General features: G+C 36.2%; 1 protein-coding gene across 1 annotated transcript in view; it reads left to right on the top strand.

Moving 5' to 3' along the window:
* The first annotated feature begins 481 nt into the window (after positions 1–481).
* The window catches only part of HNMT (histamine N-methyltransferase), a 47,336-nt gene continuing 25,611 nt past the window's right edge, over positions 482–22,206 (top strand). The window contains exons 1-2 of the mRNA XM_039217391.1: positions 482–687; positions 14,148–14,200. Of these exons, the coding sequence (XP_039073322.1) occupies positions 551–687; positions 14,148–14,200 (190 nt within the window). The 5' untranslated portion in view covers positions 482–550. The remainder of the gene's footprint in view (positions 688–14,147; positions 14,201–22,206) is intronic.

The following is a 22,206-nucleotide window of genomic DNA, read 5'->3' as shown; positions in this document are numbered from 1 at the left end:
GGTGAAGAAAAGAAAGTCTCCTGTAGAAAGCGTGGAGGTGGAGGGCAGTCTTCTCTCAAAGATTTCAGCAGGGGTATATTTCTGAAAGTGGTTTGCAGCCTTGTAACTGGCTGTTTATCCCTGTGTATGTCGCCTTTGGCCCTTAAAGCAGCCACTGTCCCACTTGGAATGCACTCCTGGCCACTGCTAACAAAACAGGAAGTGATTAGATTGGAGTCAGTGTTTATGACTTTCTGAACTTCAGGCATTTAAAAACAAGTTTTAGCAGTGGATTTATTGCTTTGCTTTACTACAAAAGAAACAGTGTTTCTTACAAAAGAACACTGTAGGGGTTAAAGTATCAGCTCAAAGTCCTGTACAAATAACTGACGTAAGAATGAGATTTGCACACCAGCCTTCATTGCATGTTAAACTCAAAGCAGGCTTTTCTGATGGGGGCGGGGAGGGGAGACAGGAATTGGTGGCGGTGAATAGAGAGAAAAGGAACTGGGAAAAGAAGGAGGGGAAGTAAAGCTTCTCCTCCTTCTCTGTCTTCCACCAGAAACCAAACATGGCATCTTCCATGAGGAGCCTGTTTTCTGACCACAGCAGATACGTTGAATCTTTTCGGAGGTTTCTCAGCAGTTCCACGGAACACCAGTGCATGCAGGAATTCATGGACCAGAAGCTGCCAGGCATAATAGCAAGGTAACAGAAAAAGGACATTTGTGTCAGAGACAAGCCTCGGTCTCGTTCTGTGCAGTGATAGATGGGGTCGAGCCCAGCCCTGCAGGCTGGGCGCGGGGATAAGGAGCTACTGATAGCAGCTGCCGCCAGGCGCTCCTCGCCCCCCTGCACCCCTTCTCCGGTGGTGCTTTAGTTAGACGCTGGCTTTCAACGTTCAAAGGCTCTGATTTGTGCAGTATTTCCAGCTGTGCCGAGATAAGCGTTAACCATTTGAAGACACACATCCATATGTTCATTTGGGAAAAGATACAGATCTCTGAGCTCAGATTTTTCAGCCCTCTTTCAAATTTTACGTGTTTCCAAAAAAGCCCCAAATGGAGAGTCTAATATTCTTTTCATTAAAATCAAATGTAAATAATTACTAAATACTGTTTGTCCCTGAAGATTGAGTGAGTGCTTCTCAGTTCTCCTAATATCCATTTAAATTCACTTCTGTACCCATTATTATAGTTATCATTCCCCCCTCCCCCAAATTGTCTTTTCCTTTCAACTTAATATTAGCAATGTGGTTCTTAAAAAAAAAAAAACACATTTTTTCCATTATCAGTGAAACTTACTAGTTGCTATCCTTCTTGCAGACTTCTTTTTTTGGTGATTAATGTGTTCAATTTGTGCCAGAGCTGATAAGCATTATGAGAGTAAAAGATTCCACATGCTAAAGATAATCAAATCACCTATCTGGAGGTGGATTGCTGTAACTTACTCTGCTTCAGGAAATAATGACAGAAAACTGGGAAGAAATGACTGACTGTGGATCCAATTTACAACAGCAAAGGAAACTGATATTTTATCTTTTGCTGGATTTCTCTATTGTTGGCCTGAAATTCTTTCTCCAGGACAGTACTTCTGCCTGATCAGAGCAGGCATTGCTGGATGTGTATGGGATCCCACTTACCTCTCTGTTTTTCTTTTGACTGTTTAAAAATATTTTTAATGTTTTTTTTTTAAGAGAAAGAGAGAGGGAAAGAGTGTGTGTGAGCAGGGGAGGGGCAAAGAGAGAGGGGAACACTGAATCCAAAGCAGGCTCCAGGCTCTGAGCTGTCAGCACAGAGCCTGACTCAGGGCTGGAACTCACAAGCCTTGAGATCATGACCTGAGCCGAAATCAGATGCTTAACCAGCTGAACCACCCAGGCGCCCCTCCCTTTCTGTTTTTTTGTGGTTTATTTTTTATTTTTTTAAATTTTATTTATTTAATTTGAGAGAGATTGAGGGAGGGAGAGAGAGAGAGAGAGCATGCCCAAGTAAGCGGGGGTAGGGACAGAGAGAGAGAGAATCCCATGCAGTCTCTGCACTGTCACTGCAGAGGCCAACACCAGGCTTGAACTCACAATCTGTAAGATTATGACCTGAGCCAAAACCAAGACTCAGACATTTAACTTACTGAGTTTTTAAATGGTTTTTCTAAATAGAGTATTATATAATTTATTAATAATTAATAAGTAATAGAATAATGAAGCCAAAATCAAAGGTGCCCCATGGTTCAGTTTTTAAATGGTTTTTCTAAATAGAGTATTATATAATTTATTAATAATTAATAAGTAATAGAATAATGATGCCAAAATCAAAGCATACAGCACATACAGATAACTTCTTAATTAGGAAGTTAATTTACTTTTAAAAAAAGTAAATAATTTACTTTTTGGTAATTTACTTTTTTAAGTAAAAAAAGTTAATAATTTACTTTTTTGGGTCTTTTTGCTCATTTATAAAATTAAGGGTAATGACTTAATTGCTGAAATAGTGTGTAGCGCTAAAGGTCTGTGTTCATGTCTGTAGTTTATCCAGATCCTTGCTTTTCCTCAGTCATCAGTGGTTTGAAGAGGCACCATGGATGGTTATAACATAAAGAATGATGACCCCTATCTTCACAGAATATACAATCTAGTTGGAAATCTTGAATGTAGAATTTCTGAAAGGCTGAAGAACGTTCAAAGGCACAATTAAATTTGCATTGCAGTGGTAAAAATACTGGAAATATTGCAGTGGTGAAAATTCCTAGCCCTATTCACTCCCACCTGACTCCCACTCTCCAGGAGCAACCACTTTCAACCCTCTGAAATATTTTATTGTTTCTTATGAAATTTTCTTTCCTAATTTTAAATAACATGTTATTATTCTCTTTCTTAATTTTGTTGCATTAAAATAGCTAAATAAATATGCACATTTCCTCCCTTATCATGTCAGCATATTTATGTCAAAGTTTTTGCTTAAATAATTGGAATGTTTATATCATTTTGCCTATGTACATATTATTCATAATTGAATGATGAGTCATACTATAATCACATTTCCTTTCAGGTATTTTTGTTTTGTTTTTCTTAGAGTTAAATATTGTTTTGATTTTACTTTCTCTCCTTAGTTTTCTACATACCTACTGACATGAAAATGTTGGGGTTTGGCAGGGAACAGATGAGAAAGAATTCTTGAGACTTCTTTGGTGCAAAAAAGTGTTTTAAAATGTTTATTTATTTAATTTTTCATCACTACTTATTTTGAAGGAGAGAAAGAGGGATGGGGAGGGGCAGAGAGAGGAGAGACTCCCAAGCAGGTTCTGTGTTGTCAGCATGGAGATCATGTCAGCTGATCTCACAAACCATGAGATCATGACCTGAGCCAAAATCAAGAGTCAGACACGTAACTGACTAAGCCACTCAGGTGCCCCAAAAAGGTGGCACAGGGATAGGACCCATGGGCAGAAAGAGCTGCACAGGGATTATGATGAGTGGCTGATTATATACTTTCAAATGGGGAAGGAGTTACAGATAGCATAAGCGTCTACAGAATTTGGAAGCAAGGTTTCCAGGACCTTGAGGAACTAGCTTTTGTTAAGAAAAGGTCATTTACTACTGTCTAGTAAACCCTTAGTCATGAGACTCTTCAGATGTATATCAGAGGGTCATATGCTTGAAGGATGATTGCTAACGTATATCTTGGGGGAGTAGAGATAAATGACACTTCCAAAGGAATTTTTATATGTTCAAGGAGACTTAAAGAATCCTGGAGGTTAGGCTAATGTTAAGCTAAGATTGTCTTTTGCCCTTAGTAGAATATTAACACTGAGGCAGCTAAGCTCCTTGAGGAAGGTCACTCTGCATTTCTCAAGGACGTGTCAATGGGCTGTTAAGTTGTAAGGAAATTTAATTGTTTTCTTTTGTTTTTGTAATCCACATCACTATCACTACTTATACCCCAAGCAGAAGTATTAATCCTCTCTGTATAGTCCAACAGATCAAGCCACCTGTTAACTTTTTCCTTTGGGAACATCTATTCTGGAGCTCTGTTCATTTTTTCAGTCTGTGGTGATTTGCTGTCAGTCTGTATATGATTATTGATAAGATAATTTATTTCACCTAGATATTCTTTTCCCTTCTCTGCAGTATTAGACTCCCTGAGTCTGGATCTCATGCCATTCTTTTCTTGATTTCCTTTGGATTGGAAACAATCCCCTATCTGGCGGTGAAGGCGGGGGCGGAGAATTCTAGTATAGCTGTAAATAATAAAGTTTCTTATTGCTGTTCTATGTAATGCATTTAGAGCTTTCACTAGAAAGTTGTAAGTTTTCAATAATTATTAATCACTAGAATATATGAAATGGGATAATAACAGTGTCTAACTCATAGAAGAGTTGCGAAGATTCAGAATGAAATCACTTAGCTGTGCCTGAAGTAATAATAATTGCTAATTTAGGTTGAGTGTTTATCATGTGTAGACATATTTCTAAGAGATTTACATGAGTTAAATAATTTAATCCTCAGAACTTCTCCTTAAACTAGCTACTATTATTACAGTCCTACACAGTAGTTGGTATTATTATCCTATTTCATGGGTAATAAAGATGCACAGAAATTAAATAACTTGCTCAAGGTAACATATCAATAAACTGGGATTTCAGCCTTGGTACTCTGCTCCATTGCTTCCCTATGCTATCTACAGATATAAAACAGTTTTAAGAACTAACCAAGAGCATAGATTGGGATGGGTATATCAGGACTATGATTATGAGTGGGAAGGTTGTTAGAACTAAGGAAGGCAATTCATTTATATGTGTTATTGACTCTATCCTTTCCAGTTTTCTCAAAAACCTTGCTTTAATCTCTGTTTTTGTCATAGTACTCTGTGTAGGCTCTTTCACTTTGGGGAGAGGGGGGAAGCTAGAGTCCAAGTATACAAACACTACTCTTTAAGTTCCTGCTTCTCTGTCCCATTCTCACTCTTTCATCCTATGTCAACAATCTCTGGCTTCTTCCTTTTTATTTAGTTTGCTTTTAATCTCACTGCTATCAGACTTAGCCATCAATCTTTTTTAAAACTATTATTAAATATTCATATTGCCAAATTCAATGAAAATTATTCCTCCTTTATTTCTTGGTAGTACATTCTTCTACTGTTGACACTACCTATGGCTTTCTCTTTCTCTAATTGTATCCTCTATGAGCTTTAATGTTTTCCTCTTTGCCCCCTCTGTGGGTTCCCCATAATCCAGTGACTTTTAAAAGTTGGCATTGCATATCATCCCACTGATCATCTAATTCTTTGTAATATGCTTAGGTGATAAAATTTAGTCTCTTAGTTTTGACCATAGATTTATGATGCTAATTCTCCAGGATACATAATTGACCCTCATCTCTTTCCCACTCAGCTTAAATCTTGCATGTCCAAATGTCTGTAGAATACATATTTATTAAAAACATTCTTTAGGATTTTTAATCAAGAAAGGATGCTGTATCTTCTCAAATGCTTTTTCTGCATTGAAGAGGATCATGTGGTTCTTATCCTTTCTTTTGTTAATGTCATGTATCACAATGATTTGGGGATACTGAACCAGCCTTACAGTCCAGGTATAAATCCCACTCGATTGTGGTGAATAATTCTTTTAATATATTGTTGGATTCAGTTTGTTAGTAGCTTGTTGAGAATTTTTGCATTCATGTTCATCAGGGAAATTGGTCTGTGGTTCCCCTTTTTAGTGTGGTCTTTTTCTGGTTTTGGAATCAAGGTAATGCTGGCCTCATTGAATGAGTTTGGAACTTCTCCTTCCATTTCAATTTTTTTGGGAATAGCTTCAAAAGAATGAGTGTTAACTCTTCTTTAAATGGTTCATAGAATTCTCCAATCCCAGACTCAAGAAAGTAGAGAAAGAAACATACCTAAAGATCAAAAAGGCCATATGCAAAAGACCCACAGGTAATATTATCCTCAATGGGGAAAAACTGAGAGCTTTTCCCCTAAGGTCAGGAACACAAAAGGGATGTCCACTCTCACAACTGTTGTTCAAAATAGTGTTGGAAGTCCTAGCCTCAGCAATCAGACAACACAAAGAAATAAAAGGCATTCAAATCAGCAAGGAAGAAGTCAAATTTTCACTCTTCGCAAATAGTATGATACTTTACATGGAAAACCTGAAAGACTCCACCAAAAACCTGCTAGAACTGATAAATGAATTCAACAAAGTCACAGGATATAAAATCAATGTACTGAAATCTCTGGCATTTCTATACACCAATAATGAAGCAGCAGAAAGAGAAATGAAGGAATCAATCTCATTTATAATTGCACCAAATACCATAAAAAACCTAGGAATAAATTTAATCAAAGAAGTAAAAGATCTATACATTGAAAACTTAGAAAGCTTATGAAAGAAATTGAAGAAGACACGAAGAAATGGGAAGACAATCCATGCTCATGGATTCGAAGAACAAACATTTTTAAAATGTGGAAACCACCCAAAGCAATCTACATATTCAAAGCAATCCCTATCAAAACAATACCAGCATTCTTCACAGGGCTAAAACAAACAATTCTAAAATTAGTATGGAACCAGAAGAGACCCAAAATAGACAAAGTAATGTTAAAAAAGAAAAAAACAAAGCTGGTGGCATTGCAATTCCAGACTTGAAACTGTATTACAAAGCTGTAATCATCAAGATAGTATGGTACTGGCATAAAAACAGATACATAGATCAATGGAACAGAATAGAAAACCCAGAAATGTACCCACAAACGCATGGCCAACTAATCTTTGACAAAGCAGGAAAGAGTATCCAATGGAAAAAAGACAGTCTCTTCTGCAAATTGGTGCTGGGAAAACTGGACAGCGAGATGCAGAAGAATGAACCTGGGCCACTTCCTTACACCATACACAAAAATAAGGGATACAGGAGTGCTGATGCATAGGGGTACATGTACCCCATTTTCATAGCAGCACTCTCAACAATAGCCAAAACATGGAAAGAGCCTAAGTGTCCATCAACTGATGAATGGATCAAGAAGATGTGGTTTATCTACCATGGAATACTACATGGCAATGAGAAAGAATGAAATCTGGCCATTTGTAGCAACATGGATGGAACCTGAGGGTGTTATGTTGAGCGAAATAAGTCAGGCAGAGAAGGACAAATATCACATGTTTGCACGTATAGGTGGATTAGGAGGAACTTAATGAAAGACCATGGGGGAGAAGAAGGGGAAAAATTGTTGGGGAGAGGGAGGGAGGCAAACCATGAGCTACTCTTGAATGCTGAGAATAAACTGAAGGCTGATGGGAATAGGGGAGAGGGAAAGAGGGGTGATGGGCATGGAGGAGGGCACTTGTGGGGATGAGCACTGGGTGTTATACGGAAACCAACTTGACAATAAACTATTAAAAAAAGAATTAAAGGCAAATTTCAAAAAAAAAAAAAAAAACTCAAAATGGTTGAAATACCTAAATGTAAGACAGGAAACCATCAAAATCCTAGAGGGGAAAACAAGCAGCAACCTCTTTGACCTTGTCCACAGCAACTTCTTACTAGACTTGTCTCCAGAGGCAAGGGAATCAAGCACAAATGAGCTATTAGGATGTCATCAAGATAAAAAGCTTCTGCACAGCAAAGGAAACAATCAACAAAAGTAAAAAGCAACCAACAGAATGGGAGAAGATATTTGCAAATGACATATTGGATAAAGAGTTAGTGTCAAAAATCCATAAAGAATTTATCAAAACCAACATCCAAAAAACAAATAATCTAGTGAAGAAATGGGCAAAAGACATAAACAGACACTTTTCCAAAGAAGACATCCAGATGGCTAACAGACACATGCAAAGATCCTCAATATCACTTATCGTCAGGGAAATACAAATCAAAACCACAGTAAAATGTCACCTCATACCTGTCAGAATAGCTAAAATTAACATATCAGGGAACAACAGATATTGGTGAAGATACAAAGAAAAGGGAACACTTTTGCAATGCTGGTGAGAATGCAACTGGTGCAGCCACTCTGGAAAACAGTATGGAGATTTCTTAAAAAATTAAAAATAGAACTAACCTATGATCCAGCAATTGCACTATTAGGTTTTTTTCAAAGGGGACAAGAATGCTGATTCGAAGGGGCACATGCACTCCAATGTTTATAGCAGCACAATTAACGGTAGCCAAATTATGGAAAGAGCCCAAACAATCATCAACCGATGAATGGATAAAGCAGATGTGGTGTGTATGTATGTGTGTACATGTATATGTGTGTGTGTGTGTGTACATATACACAATGGAATATTACACAGCAATCTAAAAGAATGAAATCTTGCCATTTGGAACAACATGGATGGAACTAGAGTGTATTATGCCAAGCAAAATAAGTCAGAGAAAGATAAATATCGTATGATTTCACTCATAGGTGGAATTTAAGAAACAAAAGAGATGAACATATGGAGGGAAGGAAAAATAAGATAAAAACAGAGGGAGGCAAACCACAAGAGACTCTTAAATAAAGAGAACAAACTGAGGTTTCCTGGAGGGTTGATGGGTGGGAGGATGGGCTAAATGGGTGATGGGCATTAAGGACGGCACTTTTTGGGATGAGCACTGGGTTTTATATGTAAGTGATGAATCACTAAATTCTTCTCCTGAAATTATTATTCCACTATATGTTAAATATCCTGGATTTAAATAAAATTTTAAAATTAAAAAAAAAACAAGGAAGAAAAGAAAAACAAAAATTAAACATCCTTACAAAATATAAACTTGTCATCAAAGTATATTCTCTGGCTTCCTTTTCTCACCATGCTTTTTGCAGTTATCCAAGCTGGAAATTAGTCAGTCACTGTGCACTCTAAGTTTTTTCCTAACATCCCCTCCCTTTTTATTAACATCAGTCAAAATCAAGTCAATGGTACTTCCCAATCCATCAATTCCATTCCATTTCTAGCACTAGAACCATAATACTGGACTCTACTTTTTCTGTATTTTTTTTTAATGTTTATTGATTTAGAGAGATAAAGAGTGCAAATGGAGGAGGGGCAGAAAGAGAGAATCCCAAGCAGGTTCTGTGCTGTCAATGCAGAGCCTTATGTAATTCTCGATCTCAGAAATGGTAAGATCATGACCTCAGTGGAAATTAAGAGTTAGATACTTAACCAACTAAACTACCCAAGTACTGCAAGTATTCTTTTTAATGCAGTTATAAATGAGATTGCTTTCTTGATTTCTCTTTTTGTTAGTTTGTTATTAGTGTACAGAAATGGTGTAGATTTCTGTACGTTAATTTTGTATCCTAAAATTTTACTGAATTCATTTTATACTCTCAATAGTTTTTTTAGTGGAGTCTTTAGGATTTTCTGTATTAGTATCCTGTCCTCTGTAAATAGTGACATTTTAACTTTCTCCTTACCAACTTAAATGCCTTTTCTTCTTATCTGTTTGCCTTGGCTAGGACTTTAGTATTGTGTTGAATAAAAGTTGTAAGAGTGGACACCCTTGTCTTCTTCCTGACATTAGAGGAGAAGCTTTCAGTTTTTCATCAGAGTATGATGTTAACTGTGAGTTTTTCCTATTTGGCCTTTATCATGTTAAGTTATGTTCCCTTTAAGCCCACTTTGTTGAGAGTTTTTATCATGAATAGATGTTCAATTTTGTCAATTTTTTGCATCTAATGAGATGATAATATGATTTATTTTGTTAATGTGGTATATCACGTTGCTTGATTAGCAAATATTGAATCATCCTTATATCCCAGAATAAATCCTACTTGATTGTGGTGAATGATCCTTTTAATGTGTTGTTGAATCTAGTTTAATAATATTTTGTTGAAAATTTATGAATCTATTTTGGATATTGGTCTTTTGTTTGTTTGTTTGTTTTTGGTAGTGTCTTTGTCTGGTTTTGGTATTAGGATAATGCTGGCTCCATAGAATAAACTTGAAAGCATTCCTTTCTCTTCCATTTTTTGGAACAGTTTGAGAAGAATAGGTTTTAGCTCTTTAAATGTTTGGTAGAATTCCCCTGTGAATCCTTCTGTCCTGGGCTTTTGTTTGTTGGAAGTTTTTTGATTACTGATTCAATTTTGTCAATAGTAATCTGCCTGTTCAGATTTTCCATTTCTTACTGATTCAGTCTTAGAATCTTCTTTTTGGTGTATAATTTGTTAGTATATAATTTTTCATAGTAGCCTCTTATAATTTTTGGTATTTCTATGGTGTCAGTTGTAACTTCTCATTCATTTCTCATTTATTGGAGTCCTCGCTCCTTTTTTCTTAATGAATCTGGCTAAAGTTTTGTTAATTCTGTTTATCTTTTCAAAGAACCAGCTCTCAGTTTCACTGATCTTTCCTATTGTTTTTTGAGTCTTTATTTCATTTATTTATTTCCTCTCTAATCTTTATTATTTCCTTCCTTCTACTAATTTAGAACTTTTGAAATTCTTTTCCAAATTATTTTAGGTATACGATTAGATTGTTTATTTGAGATTTTTTTGTTTCTTAGATGAGTTGCACTATAAACTTCTTTGAATTGCATTTGCTGCATCTCAAACATTTTGCACTGTCATGTTTCCATTTCTATTTGTCTCCAGGTTTTTTGTTTGTTTGTTTGTTTCCTCTTTGATTTCTTAGTTGACCCACTGTTTTTTTTAGTAGCACACTGTTTAGCCTCCATATACTTTCTTTCCCATTTTTTTTCTTGTAATTGATTTCTAGTTTCATATTGCTATGATCAGAAAATATGTTTGATATTATTTCAGTTCTCTTAAGTTTATTGATGCAAGTTCTGTGACCTAACATGTGCATTTGAAAAAAAAAAAAGGGGGGGTATTCTACTGTTTCTGAATGTAAATATCTGTTAAGTCCATCTGATCTAATATGTTATTCCAAGCCATTGGTTGCTGATTAATTTTCTGCCAGGATGATCTATTCATTGATGTAAATGGGATGAAAGGTCCACTACTATTTTTGTATTACTGTTAATTCTTTATGTCTGATAATATTTGCTTTATATATTTGTTGTTAATTATTTCTGTAGTTTTCTTTTTCTCTTACTCTATTGCCATGCAATTTGATGACTTTCTTTAGTGTAAAGCTTGGATTCCTTTCTCTTTACTTTTTTTGTGTATTTACTATAGGTTTTTGGTTTATGGTTACTATGAAGTTCATATATAGCATGTTATACATATATATAGCAGTCCATATTAAATTTATGATTGCTTAAGTTCAAACACATTCTAAAATCAAAACATTTTTACTCCATCCTCCACATTTTATGTATATGATGTCATATTTTATATCTCTTTATTATGTGTAATCCTTAACTATTTTTTGTAGATATAATTTATTTGACTATTTTTGTGTTTTATCCTTCATCTTACCTTTATCTGCTTTTATCAGTGATTTTTTTTTCCCTTTCATAACTACTTCTAGATATGGCTTTTTCTTTTCCATGTAAAGAAGTCCCTTTAACACTTCTTGTGAGTCTAGTTTAGTGGTGATGGACTGCTTTAATTTCTGTTTGTTTGGGAAATTCTATATCTCTTATTCAATTCTGAATGTTAATCTTGCAGGTAGAATATTCTTGGTTGTAGGTTTTTTTTCCTTTCAGAACTTTGAATGTATCATGCCACTACCTTCTGGCCTGGAAAATTTCTGGTGAAAAATCAGCTTATAGTCTTATGGGATTTCCCCTTTACGTAACTGTTTTCTCTTGCTGCTTTCAATATTTTCATATTATTATTATTATTATTATTATTACATTTTAATTATTCTGTATCTTGAAGTAGATATCTTCTGATTCATCTTGTTTGGGGCTCTTTGTGACCCTTGAAGCTGTTCCCTTCCACAGGTTCATGAAGTTTTCAGTAATTATTTCTTCAGATAAATTTTCTGTCTCTTAGTTTCCTTCTGGCACCCTGCTAATATGAATGTTAGTACACTTGATATACAGAGAACCCTTAACCTATTCTCATTAAGCATTTTTTTTTTCCTTTTTGCTATTTAGCATTGGGGCTTTTCACTATTCTGATTTCCAGGTTGATGATCTGCTCTTCTCCATCCTCTAATGTGCTGTTGATTCTCTCTAGTAATATTGTTCATTTTGGTTACTGTATTCTTCAGTTATGATTGCTTCTTTGTTACATTTTCTGTCTCTTCACTGAAGTTCCCATGGAGTTCATCCACTCTTCTTCCAAATCTAGTGAGCATAATTATAAACATTACTTTCATTTCTTTATCCGGTAGCTTACTTATTCCTGTTTTGTTTAGGTCTTTTTCTGATGTTTTGTCTTGTTCTTTTGTTTGGAACATATTCCTGTGTCTTCTAATTTTATCTGACTCTCTCTGTTTATTTCCACACATTAGGTAGGTCAGCTACCTACCTAATGTAGGTAGGGGGCCAGTAGTGCAATGCCCCCATTCACCAGAACCAGGTACTCCAGAGGTGTCTCCTGTGTGGGGTACATGTACCCTCCTGGTGTGACTAGGCTGCAACTATTATGGGCACACTGATGGGTGTAGATAGTCCATAGCCTGGCTGGCTGAGATACCAAGCTACAGATTCTGTGGGCTCACTGGTCAGTGGTGGGAGCTCCCAACACAGCCGGCAGAGGGGGCCAGCCACAATTACTGCAGGCATACTGGCAGGTACCCAGTATCCTTGGCACGGAAGTCTCTTAGGAGGGGCACTGATGCAGCTGGGGTTGTCTTTTGGGTGTGGTGGCGTATAAACTGCTTTGTAGGGGTGCCTGGGGGCAGGTTTGATGGCACATGCCAGGCAGTGCAAGCAGTAGGAGGGTGTCAACATTGGCTCCTACCAGTATCCAGCAAGCTAGGCTGAAGAAGGGCAAGAAAAATGATGCCTGTCAGCATTTCCACTCCTGGAGAAAACTTCTATAGATCCATGCTCCTCCAACACAAACCCTAAAATTAGCCAATAAACTTCCTTCCTATATGGTTTGGGCACTTTACAAATTTCTATCCCTGTACTGGGTCTCTGATTGAGTGATATTAAGAGCAGAGTCTTGGGGTGCCTTGGTGGCTCAGTCGGTTAAGCGCCTGATCTTCACTCAGGTCATGATCTTACGGTTTTTGAGTTTGAGCCCCATGTCAGGCTCTGTGCTGAGAGCTCCGAACCCTGGCACCTGCTTCAGATTTTGTGTTTCCTTCTCTGTCTCTCTCTGCCCCTCCCCCGCTCACACTCTGTCTCTCTCTCAAAAATAAAATAAATAGTATAAAACAAAAATAAAAAAAGAGCAGAGTCTCAGTTTCCTAGAGCCCTCCTGGCTCTCCTGGAGTTAAGTCCTGTTGATTTGCAAAGCAAGATGTTATGAGGGCTTGTCTTTTTGGTGTAGGTTCCCATGACAGGGGGCGCCTTAGGGAGAGCTTGATCCCCTCACTCTTCAGGAAGGATCTCCATGCCTTTGATGTCCTTCCAGCTTGTAACTGCCATGCTAAGGGGTTGGTTCCCTACCACATCTCTGCCCCTCCTACCCTTCTCCAAATGGCTTCTTCTTTAGGACTTCAGCTGTGGAAAATCTGTTTTGCTAATCGTTGTTTTCAGAGTGAGGTTGTTGTTCAGAGTGAGTTGCATTATATGTCATTGCGACCTCAGTGTGTCTGTGGGAAGAGATGAGCTTGGGGATCTTCCTACTCTGTCATCTTTCCCTTCTCTTAATATTGCACTATATTATCTCACATTTCAACTTTAAAGCAAAGTAGTGTCTTACTCATTTTTATATCCTCAAAGCTAAATACAGACACATAATAAATGTTTAATAAACATTTGTTCATTGAAAGGAAGTTAGCAAGGAAGAAGGAAGGCAGATATATAATATGAATCACCTTAGCCTTTTCCCATCTATAATGAATGGCTTATTAGATCACTAGACTCAAAGGCCCACTTTTTTCTTCTTATTCTCCAATCTCTAAACAAATGATATTTCCTATTTCTGAGATGTTCATAGTGCTGTTTCTAAAAGTCTCCTAGTTCAAGATCATTAATGAGTGGGACATAGTTTCTGAAGATTCTAAAGACACCAGTGTAATCACTGCCATGAGTGTGACCTTTCATGTTTGCTTAGTTTTTTTCACTATAATTTGTTCTCTTCAACTAGAGTTGATAATCAGGTTTTACAAAGCACATGGTGATTATTTCTTAAACTACATAATTTTTTTTTCAGGATTGGAGATACAAAATCAGAAATTAAGATTCTAAGCATTGGCGGAGGTGCAGGTATGAATAACACATTTTTAAAATTTGTATTTCACTCCAAACATCATGCTTTTTGATGGCAATCTTGTTCATTCTTTAAGAAAACTATTTTTCTTTGCTCCTGGATGAGATTAGCTTATTAAAACTAGTAAGAGCAGGATCACTTCAACTACGATTAAGCCCCCCCCCCCCCAAAGTTTTATAACACTTAGGACTTAAGCCTTCATTAATATCTGGAATATGGATAAGATTTCATTCTATTTTATAAGTGGAAAAACACATAGGATGGCTTTGAGGATAACTTTTGTGCAAAACGATCTAACTGTTCACAATAAAGGGAAATTTCATTAGATAGTCTTTAAGCTTGTGCCCCTTAAGTGAGGTCCATGGACTGCTTGCTGCTTTGCAAACTTACTGGTCCAGGAGGAGATAAGAAGAATGTACTGGAATGCAAACCAGTGCACAGCTCCCTTCTTTGAGAAAGTATCACTATGGGAGAAAATATGTTTAATGACACCATTCACTTACACCGTTGTGACCCAACTCTTTGAGTTACACTGGCCAATACTATTCCCTTCTTCTGATTCAGTTCCAAAACTACCCTCCAACGTTCAGCACACTCCTAAACCTACTTTTATAAGCACTTCATGGTCTTGCTACTCTTAGACCTATGCTTTCATCCTAAGAGAAAATGGAAAATCCGGAGAAGCAGATTGATGCGGGTGTGGTGTGAAACTGCCTGCCCTTAGCTAAAACATAAGCTTCTGTTTGCTCATCAGTAAAATGGAAACAATGAATTATATCCCACAAGGTTGTAGTGAGGATTATATAGATGGCATTTGTATCATGCTTAGCACATTGTTACTATGCCTATAAGGTACAGGCTGATCCCTTCTTCAAAAATAAAACAAAAAATTTCATGTGCAGATTTTGCCTGAGTAGTATTTATTTTTAATTTGCTATATTGATCTGAGTCAATATATCAGTATATAAAATATAGTTAAATATATTATTCACACATTTATATCTTTATTTTCTTTTGACTGAGCAATGGCTTAGTACTGGTTATTTCTTGGTAACAGGTTGACACTACACTATAACTTGTTATATAGTGTCAGGTGTTAATCTCTTGAGTTTCTTAAGTATAAGTACTCTAGTGACACATGACTGAGTTAAATTGTGGACCATGTTTACACCAAGATAATCAGGAGCCCTCTAATGGAATAGAATTACTAGTTTTATGTAATAATTTATTCATTTTTTCATAAAATATACTGTGTGTGATATAATGTAATGAGGGCTAACTCTTAATATAATTTTCTTTATAATCATCTTTCACCAAGAAAATAAAAACCAACAAGGACAGATAATGAAATATATTGTCATGAATGATATTATAGAGATTGTTTAAGCTAAAATACCCTCTTGTTGCCTACTGATATTCTAAGTTCTAAGGATTGTTGCCTACTGATATTCTAAGTTCTAAGGATTATAGAAGTGAATTCATTTAACCTAGACAGTCCTTTCCAGTGAGTTTTGCATACTAGTTTCAAGCATCCAGCAGTCAATGGGACTATCGTTTGATAGTGTCACTTGTGCTTGGACAAGAAGTGAGGAACTACAAGGAAAAGTAATTAAAAACAATCTTCATCATGGCCCAAGTTAATTGACCTTTTAATATAAAGTTAATTGAATTTCTAATGTATATTTATCCAGATGCTTATAAGCTATCTAGAGAAAGGAACATTTGGCCCACACAGTGATTCCTTACATAAAAGGTGCACATAGAAGCTAATATAGAGAACTTATCAAAACAAAGGTAGCAACACTTGGAGTTTTTCTGACTGGGCCTTAACATTGTATTAATAACAGGCTCTGCTTTGGGGAGAATATGAGTGCACTTTAAGGTTATTCTTCCTAAGAAGCTGATCAGAAATATAAGAACTCCAATGGAAATTCAAGTTATGGATAACTTAGCTTTCTCTGCTCAAGTAAATAAGCTACATGAAATTAAAATTGATTTATTTAAAATTCCTAGGTCTACATGTTCCTGGAATGAAAAAAGCAGTGTGTGGTAGGGAGAGGACCCGTTTAAGTTAGTTTGAGTGCTCACACAGGAACTGGGAGATGCTTATCTGACAACCTGTCATCGCCTAACTACAAGCCCTCTGTAGAAGAACAATGTATCACTGTACAATGAGGAACCTCCTGTATTTGCCTTAGAGAAATGGTCTCCCCACACGATTTGCAATTTATAGCATGCCTGAGAGTTTTGCATTATCCTGTGGCTTTAGTATCCTTTCAAGCCTGTCACTGAACTCCAATTCATGGCAAACAGAACCATTGGCCCTATCTAGTACTTGTGCTCAGCTCCCATAATATTTTTTTTTCTATTTTTAGTTATTTATTTTGAGAAAGAGAGAGAGGAGGGGGGAGGGAGGGAGGGAGGGAAGGAGGGAGAGAGGGGGAGGGGGAGGGAGAGAGAGAGAGAGACAGAGAGACAGAGAGACAGAGAGAGAGAGAATTCCAGCCAGGCTCCACACCATCAGCACCTTTAGTGCAGAGCCCTTTGTGGGGCTCAAACTCATGAACCATGAGATCACGACCTGAGCTGAAGCCAGACACTTAACTGACTGACCTACTCAGGTGCCCCTTCCATAATGTATCTTACAAGGTTCTACTTCCTTCATAGCTTATTGACCCCTCTGGTTTCACTCTTTGGATGCTCTCTTCCTGGTTGTCCAGGTATCTGCAGATCATTTTCTACATATCTTTGGTGCAAATATTTTCTCTGCATTCATAATGGTGCTACCACTTCTTCCCACCACAATGGAAAAACAAATCAAAAGCAAACAAACTAAAAACCTCTCTAAATGAAATTACTGCTTTTATATCACTTAAGGCTCATGTTCTTTGACAGCCTATTTTTATTTTCAGACATGACTGGGGGATACATATGCACCCTTTCTGTCTTCTGCTTCTCTTCTGTAGGGGTTGGTGATTGTATGGAGAGAGATTCCATAGTTGAAGAGAAAGTAACGTTTTTGAGAAAGGTGTTTGGCTATTCAATTCAGAAGCTGAGCAATTGTTAGGGCTCTGCCCACTTCAAAAGAGAGGAAATTCATGGCAAACTTTTTAATGCCATCTTTATTCTTCCACATCAATTAAATACAACTGATAAATCACACTGCTAGCCACAGATTATATATTTAATGTTAGGAAAATGTACCAAATATGTATGTGAACTCAAAAATAAAGAAGGAGAGGAAATCAGGGGAAAACATCATGAAAGGAAATACAGACCATGTAGCTTTTCCAGAGCCCACACTGGGAAATATAAAGTTGTGTTGTGTACAGTGCATGAGTTTGTGCTTTAATGACACACAAAGTAGCTGGAATTGCTTTATTCAAGATCTTGAAGTACTCATACCATGTTCACTTCAGCAGCTGTTTTTAGATATCAAGAACAGCTGCACTGTATTCTAAGTCTCACAGAATATGCTTTTTGGTTCATCCTCAATACTGATGCTTCTTCAAATTAACCACCTAATGGAGCTTCATTATTATTTGATTTTTAATGAATATTGTATCTTTATGCTACATAGTACATGGAGAAAAAGAAATCCATATTCTTTTTTGGTAAAGGAGAATGCTACTTATTTATAGTGCATGCATTTACTCCTGGAAAAATGTTCCAGAAGGCAGTAATGGGCAATGCATTCTTCTTGCTCTGGGCTTTGCTTAAAGGAGAATCTGTGTTCAGTTCTTATGTTCAAATTCCAGAAAGTTTTATAAGGATTAGACAAAACGATACTGAAATAATCTTATTGTATCTAACTTTCTACTTCTATTTTTACTAACCTTTAGTGTACTTACTCAATTGCCATAACAATAATAGTATGTATGTTAATAGGTAATTTTTAATCAACTGAAGCAACTCACAAATGAAATATAGGCAGTATGAACACTCTCATAACATTTTTTTGGTAATAATTATGCTGACATATGTTGGCAGCAGTTAGGTAGTTTTATTGTTCTGCCACATATAGACATCAGCATTCCTACTGAGGTTAAAAAAGAGAAAAGTTTGGATATCATAAACATCTAATTTTAAAGATAAGAAACCTGAGAACCACCAAAGCAGAACAAAATCCCAGTTCTTGACTTTAGTCCAGTTCAACAAATTACATTAAACAGATATAGAAGTTAATTATTTACTTGGAAAAGAGGATATTAGGTACTTAGTAATAACCAACTGTTTGAAAATTTAATCTTTTCAGATTATTGATTTTTATCTCTGCTCACAAATGACATGTTAAGGTGACACATAAGTTTAATTTTTTAAGCTAGTTGGAAAGAAGTGAAACAAATATAATTAGGGGAGGAACTAAACAAGCCAGTGTGTCAGGTTTAGAAGCCAGGAGGTGGTAAGAAGCAAAGATTAATGTTTTCCAGTGATTCAGAGTAAGTCAATAGTCTGTATTAGCAAATTGGGAATGACTGGGGAAATACAGAGAATTAGGGGATTTTTGGGGGGGCTCAGAAAATAATTTTTTTTACTGTGCATATTCCCATCTTCAGATATTTCCTGTTGATCAAACTACAGAATATTTGCTGCTAAAGAACCAATGATAAAAGGAGAAAAAGATTTCTTGATCCAATATTATAATTTAGAAATGATCAAACCTGCCCAGAAGTGAAAGCACCTATCTTGACAGAAGGCATTATCTTTGACTCTTGGCAGCAGCATAGGCTAAAAAGTTACTTCTCAGACAACATGTAGAAAGGACTTAGGCACTGATTTCTTTGATGGTGGGGCCATTAACGGTGCTTTTGGTCTAGAAAAGCTATGGTTTCATGAGTAACCTTCTAGAAAAAGGTAGGCATTTCTCCAGAGTGGTATGGCTAACACCATGTTTGGCTATATTAAGGAAGTGGAATTTAACTGTGACTTGTATATAGCTAGATAATTTTTAACCTGTATTCAGATTGCTTATAACTTGAAATGAGTAAGTACTATTTTATTAATATGCAGCACGCTAGCAGTTAATTCTATAGAAGGATAGGGAGTTTACTGATTGACTAGAGAATTTAGGACTGTCTACTTTGGTTAATCATAGCATGGGGCCTCAGATATAAAGGCATTTGTTAAAGGCATTCATAACTATCTCATTTAAAAATAAACTATTTCTTCATATATATTTTAAACAAAATAATTAACCCCTTCAGTGAACACAGAAGTATTGTTAACAACAGATACATTACCAATTTGAGAGACGCAAACATAATATTACAACATTGGGACCACTGGCATTAAAGCCAGAGTAAACAAGATTGTTTTGACGAATTCAATAAGGCTTGAAACAGGAAAACAGGATAATGAGCAAAGTGAAGACACACTTACCATTATTTGCAGATTAAATTACTGTATACTTAGAAAAGCCAATAAACTCAGTTGTACAGCCTTAGAATTAATAAGAACTCAGTAATGGCCTGATATAGATAAAACAGATAGAAAGCAATATGACAGATCCACATTCTTGTTTTGTTAATATATGAGTGTTTTCATTCACAGTTTTGAGTAGCTACGATGTACTTGGAAGTCCTTAGCATGTGCTTATCTGTAATTGTCCTGAAGGAAAATTTTGTATCTCACCAGTTCTTTTATAACAGTGTAAGACAATCTCTTAATTAGTAAATAGGCTTCCACTTGACATTTACTACTGAATAAAACTTTGTGATTTAATATACACACTCATGCAACCCTGGTGCAGGGGGTCTGTTACCATCTTTATTTTATGGATGGTGAACCTAAAAATATATAGAGATTGGGGTCCATGCACAGGGTCTTCTGTAGCTTTGTCTCTATTAGCAAGATAGAAATGATGAAACTGATAGAAACTGATAGAAATGATGAAAACATGTTGGATTAGTTAGCTAATAATCATATTTAATACAAAAATAAGCAACCGACTTGGACAAAAAATTAAATCTTTTACTGAGAACAGTTTGAGGAGATTTAAAAAGCCAATATGTAATACTCATGAGATGATAAGGATGTGGAAGCTTTCATGTACAAAAAGTAAAGGCATGAAATTAAATGAAATTTTCCTGAAAGTAATGTGACATTGTGTCAAGAAGAGTTCTGATGTTCATCTAATACACAAATGCCTGGTCATGCTGGCTGTAAAAAGATTGACATAATAAATAGCCACTCCCCTGCTGTCCTAACACACCCCAGCTGCTGCTTCAGCCCTTCCTCATGGACTCCTGGACATCTCTGCTTCCACCCTGTTACCACTGGCCCCTTACCACCCCCCTCCCATTTCCAAGTGCTCCAGCAATTAGATTGTTCCTGGCCAATGAGGGGGCCTCTTAGAATTGCGTTACAGTTCTTCAGCCTGCATCCTTTCTCAGCATCTAGAACCCTTGTCCCTAGGCTTTTTCTGTTTTGTATTTTTATTTTTAACACCACCAAAAATAAAGGGTCTCATTCTAACCACCAATTCTGGTTCTTGGAATTAATCTGAAAAAAATTAAGATTTTGCAGAAAAAGTCATGATTTATTGTCAGGTTCTTCATGATGGTGAAAATTTTTAAACTAACTACATATAACTATATAACTATAGATAAAATATGTATTTACATATGTAAATACATATATAATATGTACATGTATTTACATATGTAAATACATATTTTATATATTTCCACATATAAGCGCATATATTTATATAAATTTATATTGTATTTATAATATCAAAGATAATAGTTAAATCAATTATTCCACATATCCATTTTATTTTATTTTATTTTTAATTAATTTATTTTTTTTAATGTTTTATTTATTTCAAGGAGACAGAGAGAGGGACAACGTGAGTAGGGGAGGGTCAGAGAGAGAGGGAGTCACAGACTGAAACAGGCTCCAGGCTCTGAGCCGGCAGTCAGCACAGAGCCCGACGCGGGGCTCGAACCCACGAACCGCGAGATCATGACCCAAGCGAAAGTCGGACGCTTAACCGACTGAGCCACCCAGGCGCCCCACCACATATCCATTTTAGAGGATATAGTATTGCTGCCACAAATAACTCATTTAAACAAATTTTGATATATTAGTGGTTTAACTTTCAAGTAAGAAAATCAAAATAACTCATATACATAATAATCTCACTTATGTAGAATAAAGGAAATTGTTTTTTTTAAGTAAAGGGAAGAACTCAGAAGGAAATAAACCAAAATGTTAACTTTTGTTTTCTCTGGTGGTGAGGTATTTATTTTATTTTCTACTTTATTCCTTTGTCTATTTCTCAAGTTTTCTACAGTATTTTATAGCTAGGGACAGAAAAAATAAATCCAGTTAAAACTATAATCTTATAGATGATGACAGGTGATGATAAAGAGTAGACTGACTTCTGATAGCAACTTTAGCTCTGTAGCTCATGTCCAAAGCACTGCTTTTTGGACAGTTTTTGGGTCAGTTGTCCTTTGGCCATTTTTTACTCACTGGCAAATAGCATTATACTTGTACAAATGTTTTAAGAACCATCTCATCTGTGTTGTAGCTTAGCAGAAATCTTCTTCAGAGTACACAGATTCTATCGTACCTACTCCAAGTACATGTTAGCCATGATGATGAGCTAAGGGTAAACAAAAAAGATGGTGGTTGTCCACTGTCTCCTCCTTGAGATACTATTGATAATACTGATTATTTCTTGCTTTTTATTCCATGAGGACAACAGGTCCTCAGACTCTACTCATAAAGGGTATAAATCACTGATAATTCTCAACAACATTTGTATTTTAACAATTATTAACGTTGCAGGCTCTTATGAGAGCTTGTGAAGGTTATTTGAGACAGAGAAGAAGCACGAGAGAACATGCATGCATGCCAATATTGATGAAATCACACCATCTACATGATTATCTTGGACTGTCTTTGCCAGTTCAAGTAGTTTCATCTTATAAATCCTGTCTTTGGGCTTGAGGAACATAGAAATTTGGCACTTCACTAAGGGTAACTCAATATA

Source organism: Hyaena hyaena, unplaced genomic scaffold, assembly GCF_003009895.1.
Source record: "Hyaena hyaena isolate Hyena2069 unplaced genomic scaffold, ASM300989v1 scaffold_684, whole genome shotgun sequence".
In the NCBI taxonomy this organism is placed as follows: domain Eukaryota; kingdom Metazoa; phylum Chordata; class Mammalia; order Carnivora; family Hyaenidae; genus Hyaena; species Hyaena hyaena.
Note: the sequence above shows the minus strand (reverse complement) of the source record. Positions and strands in the feature narration are given on the sequence as shown.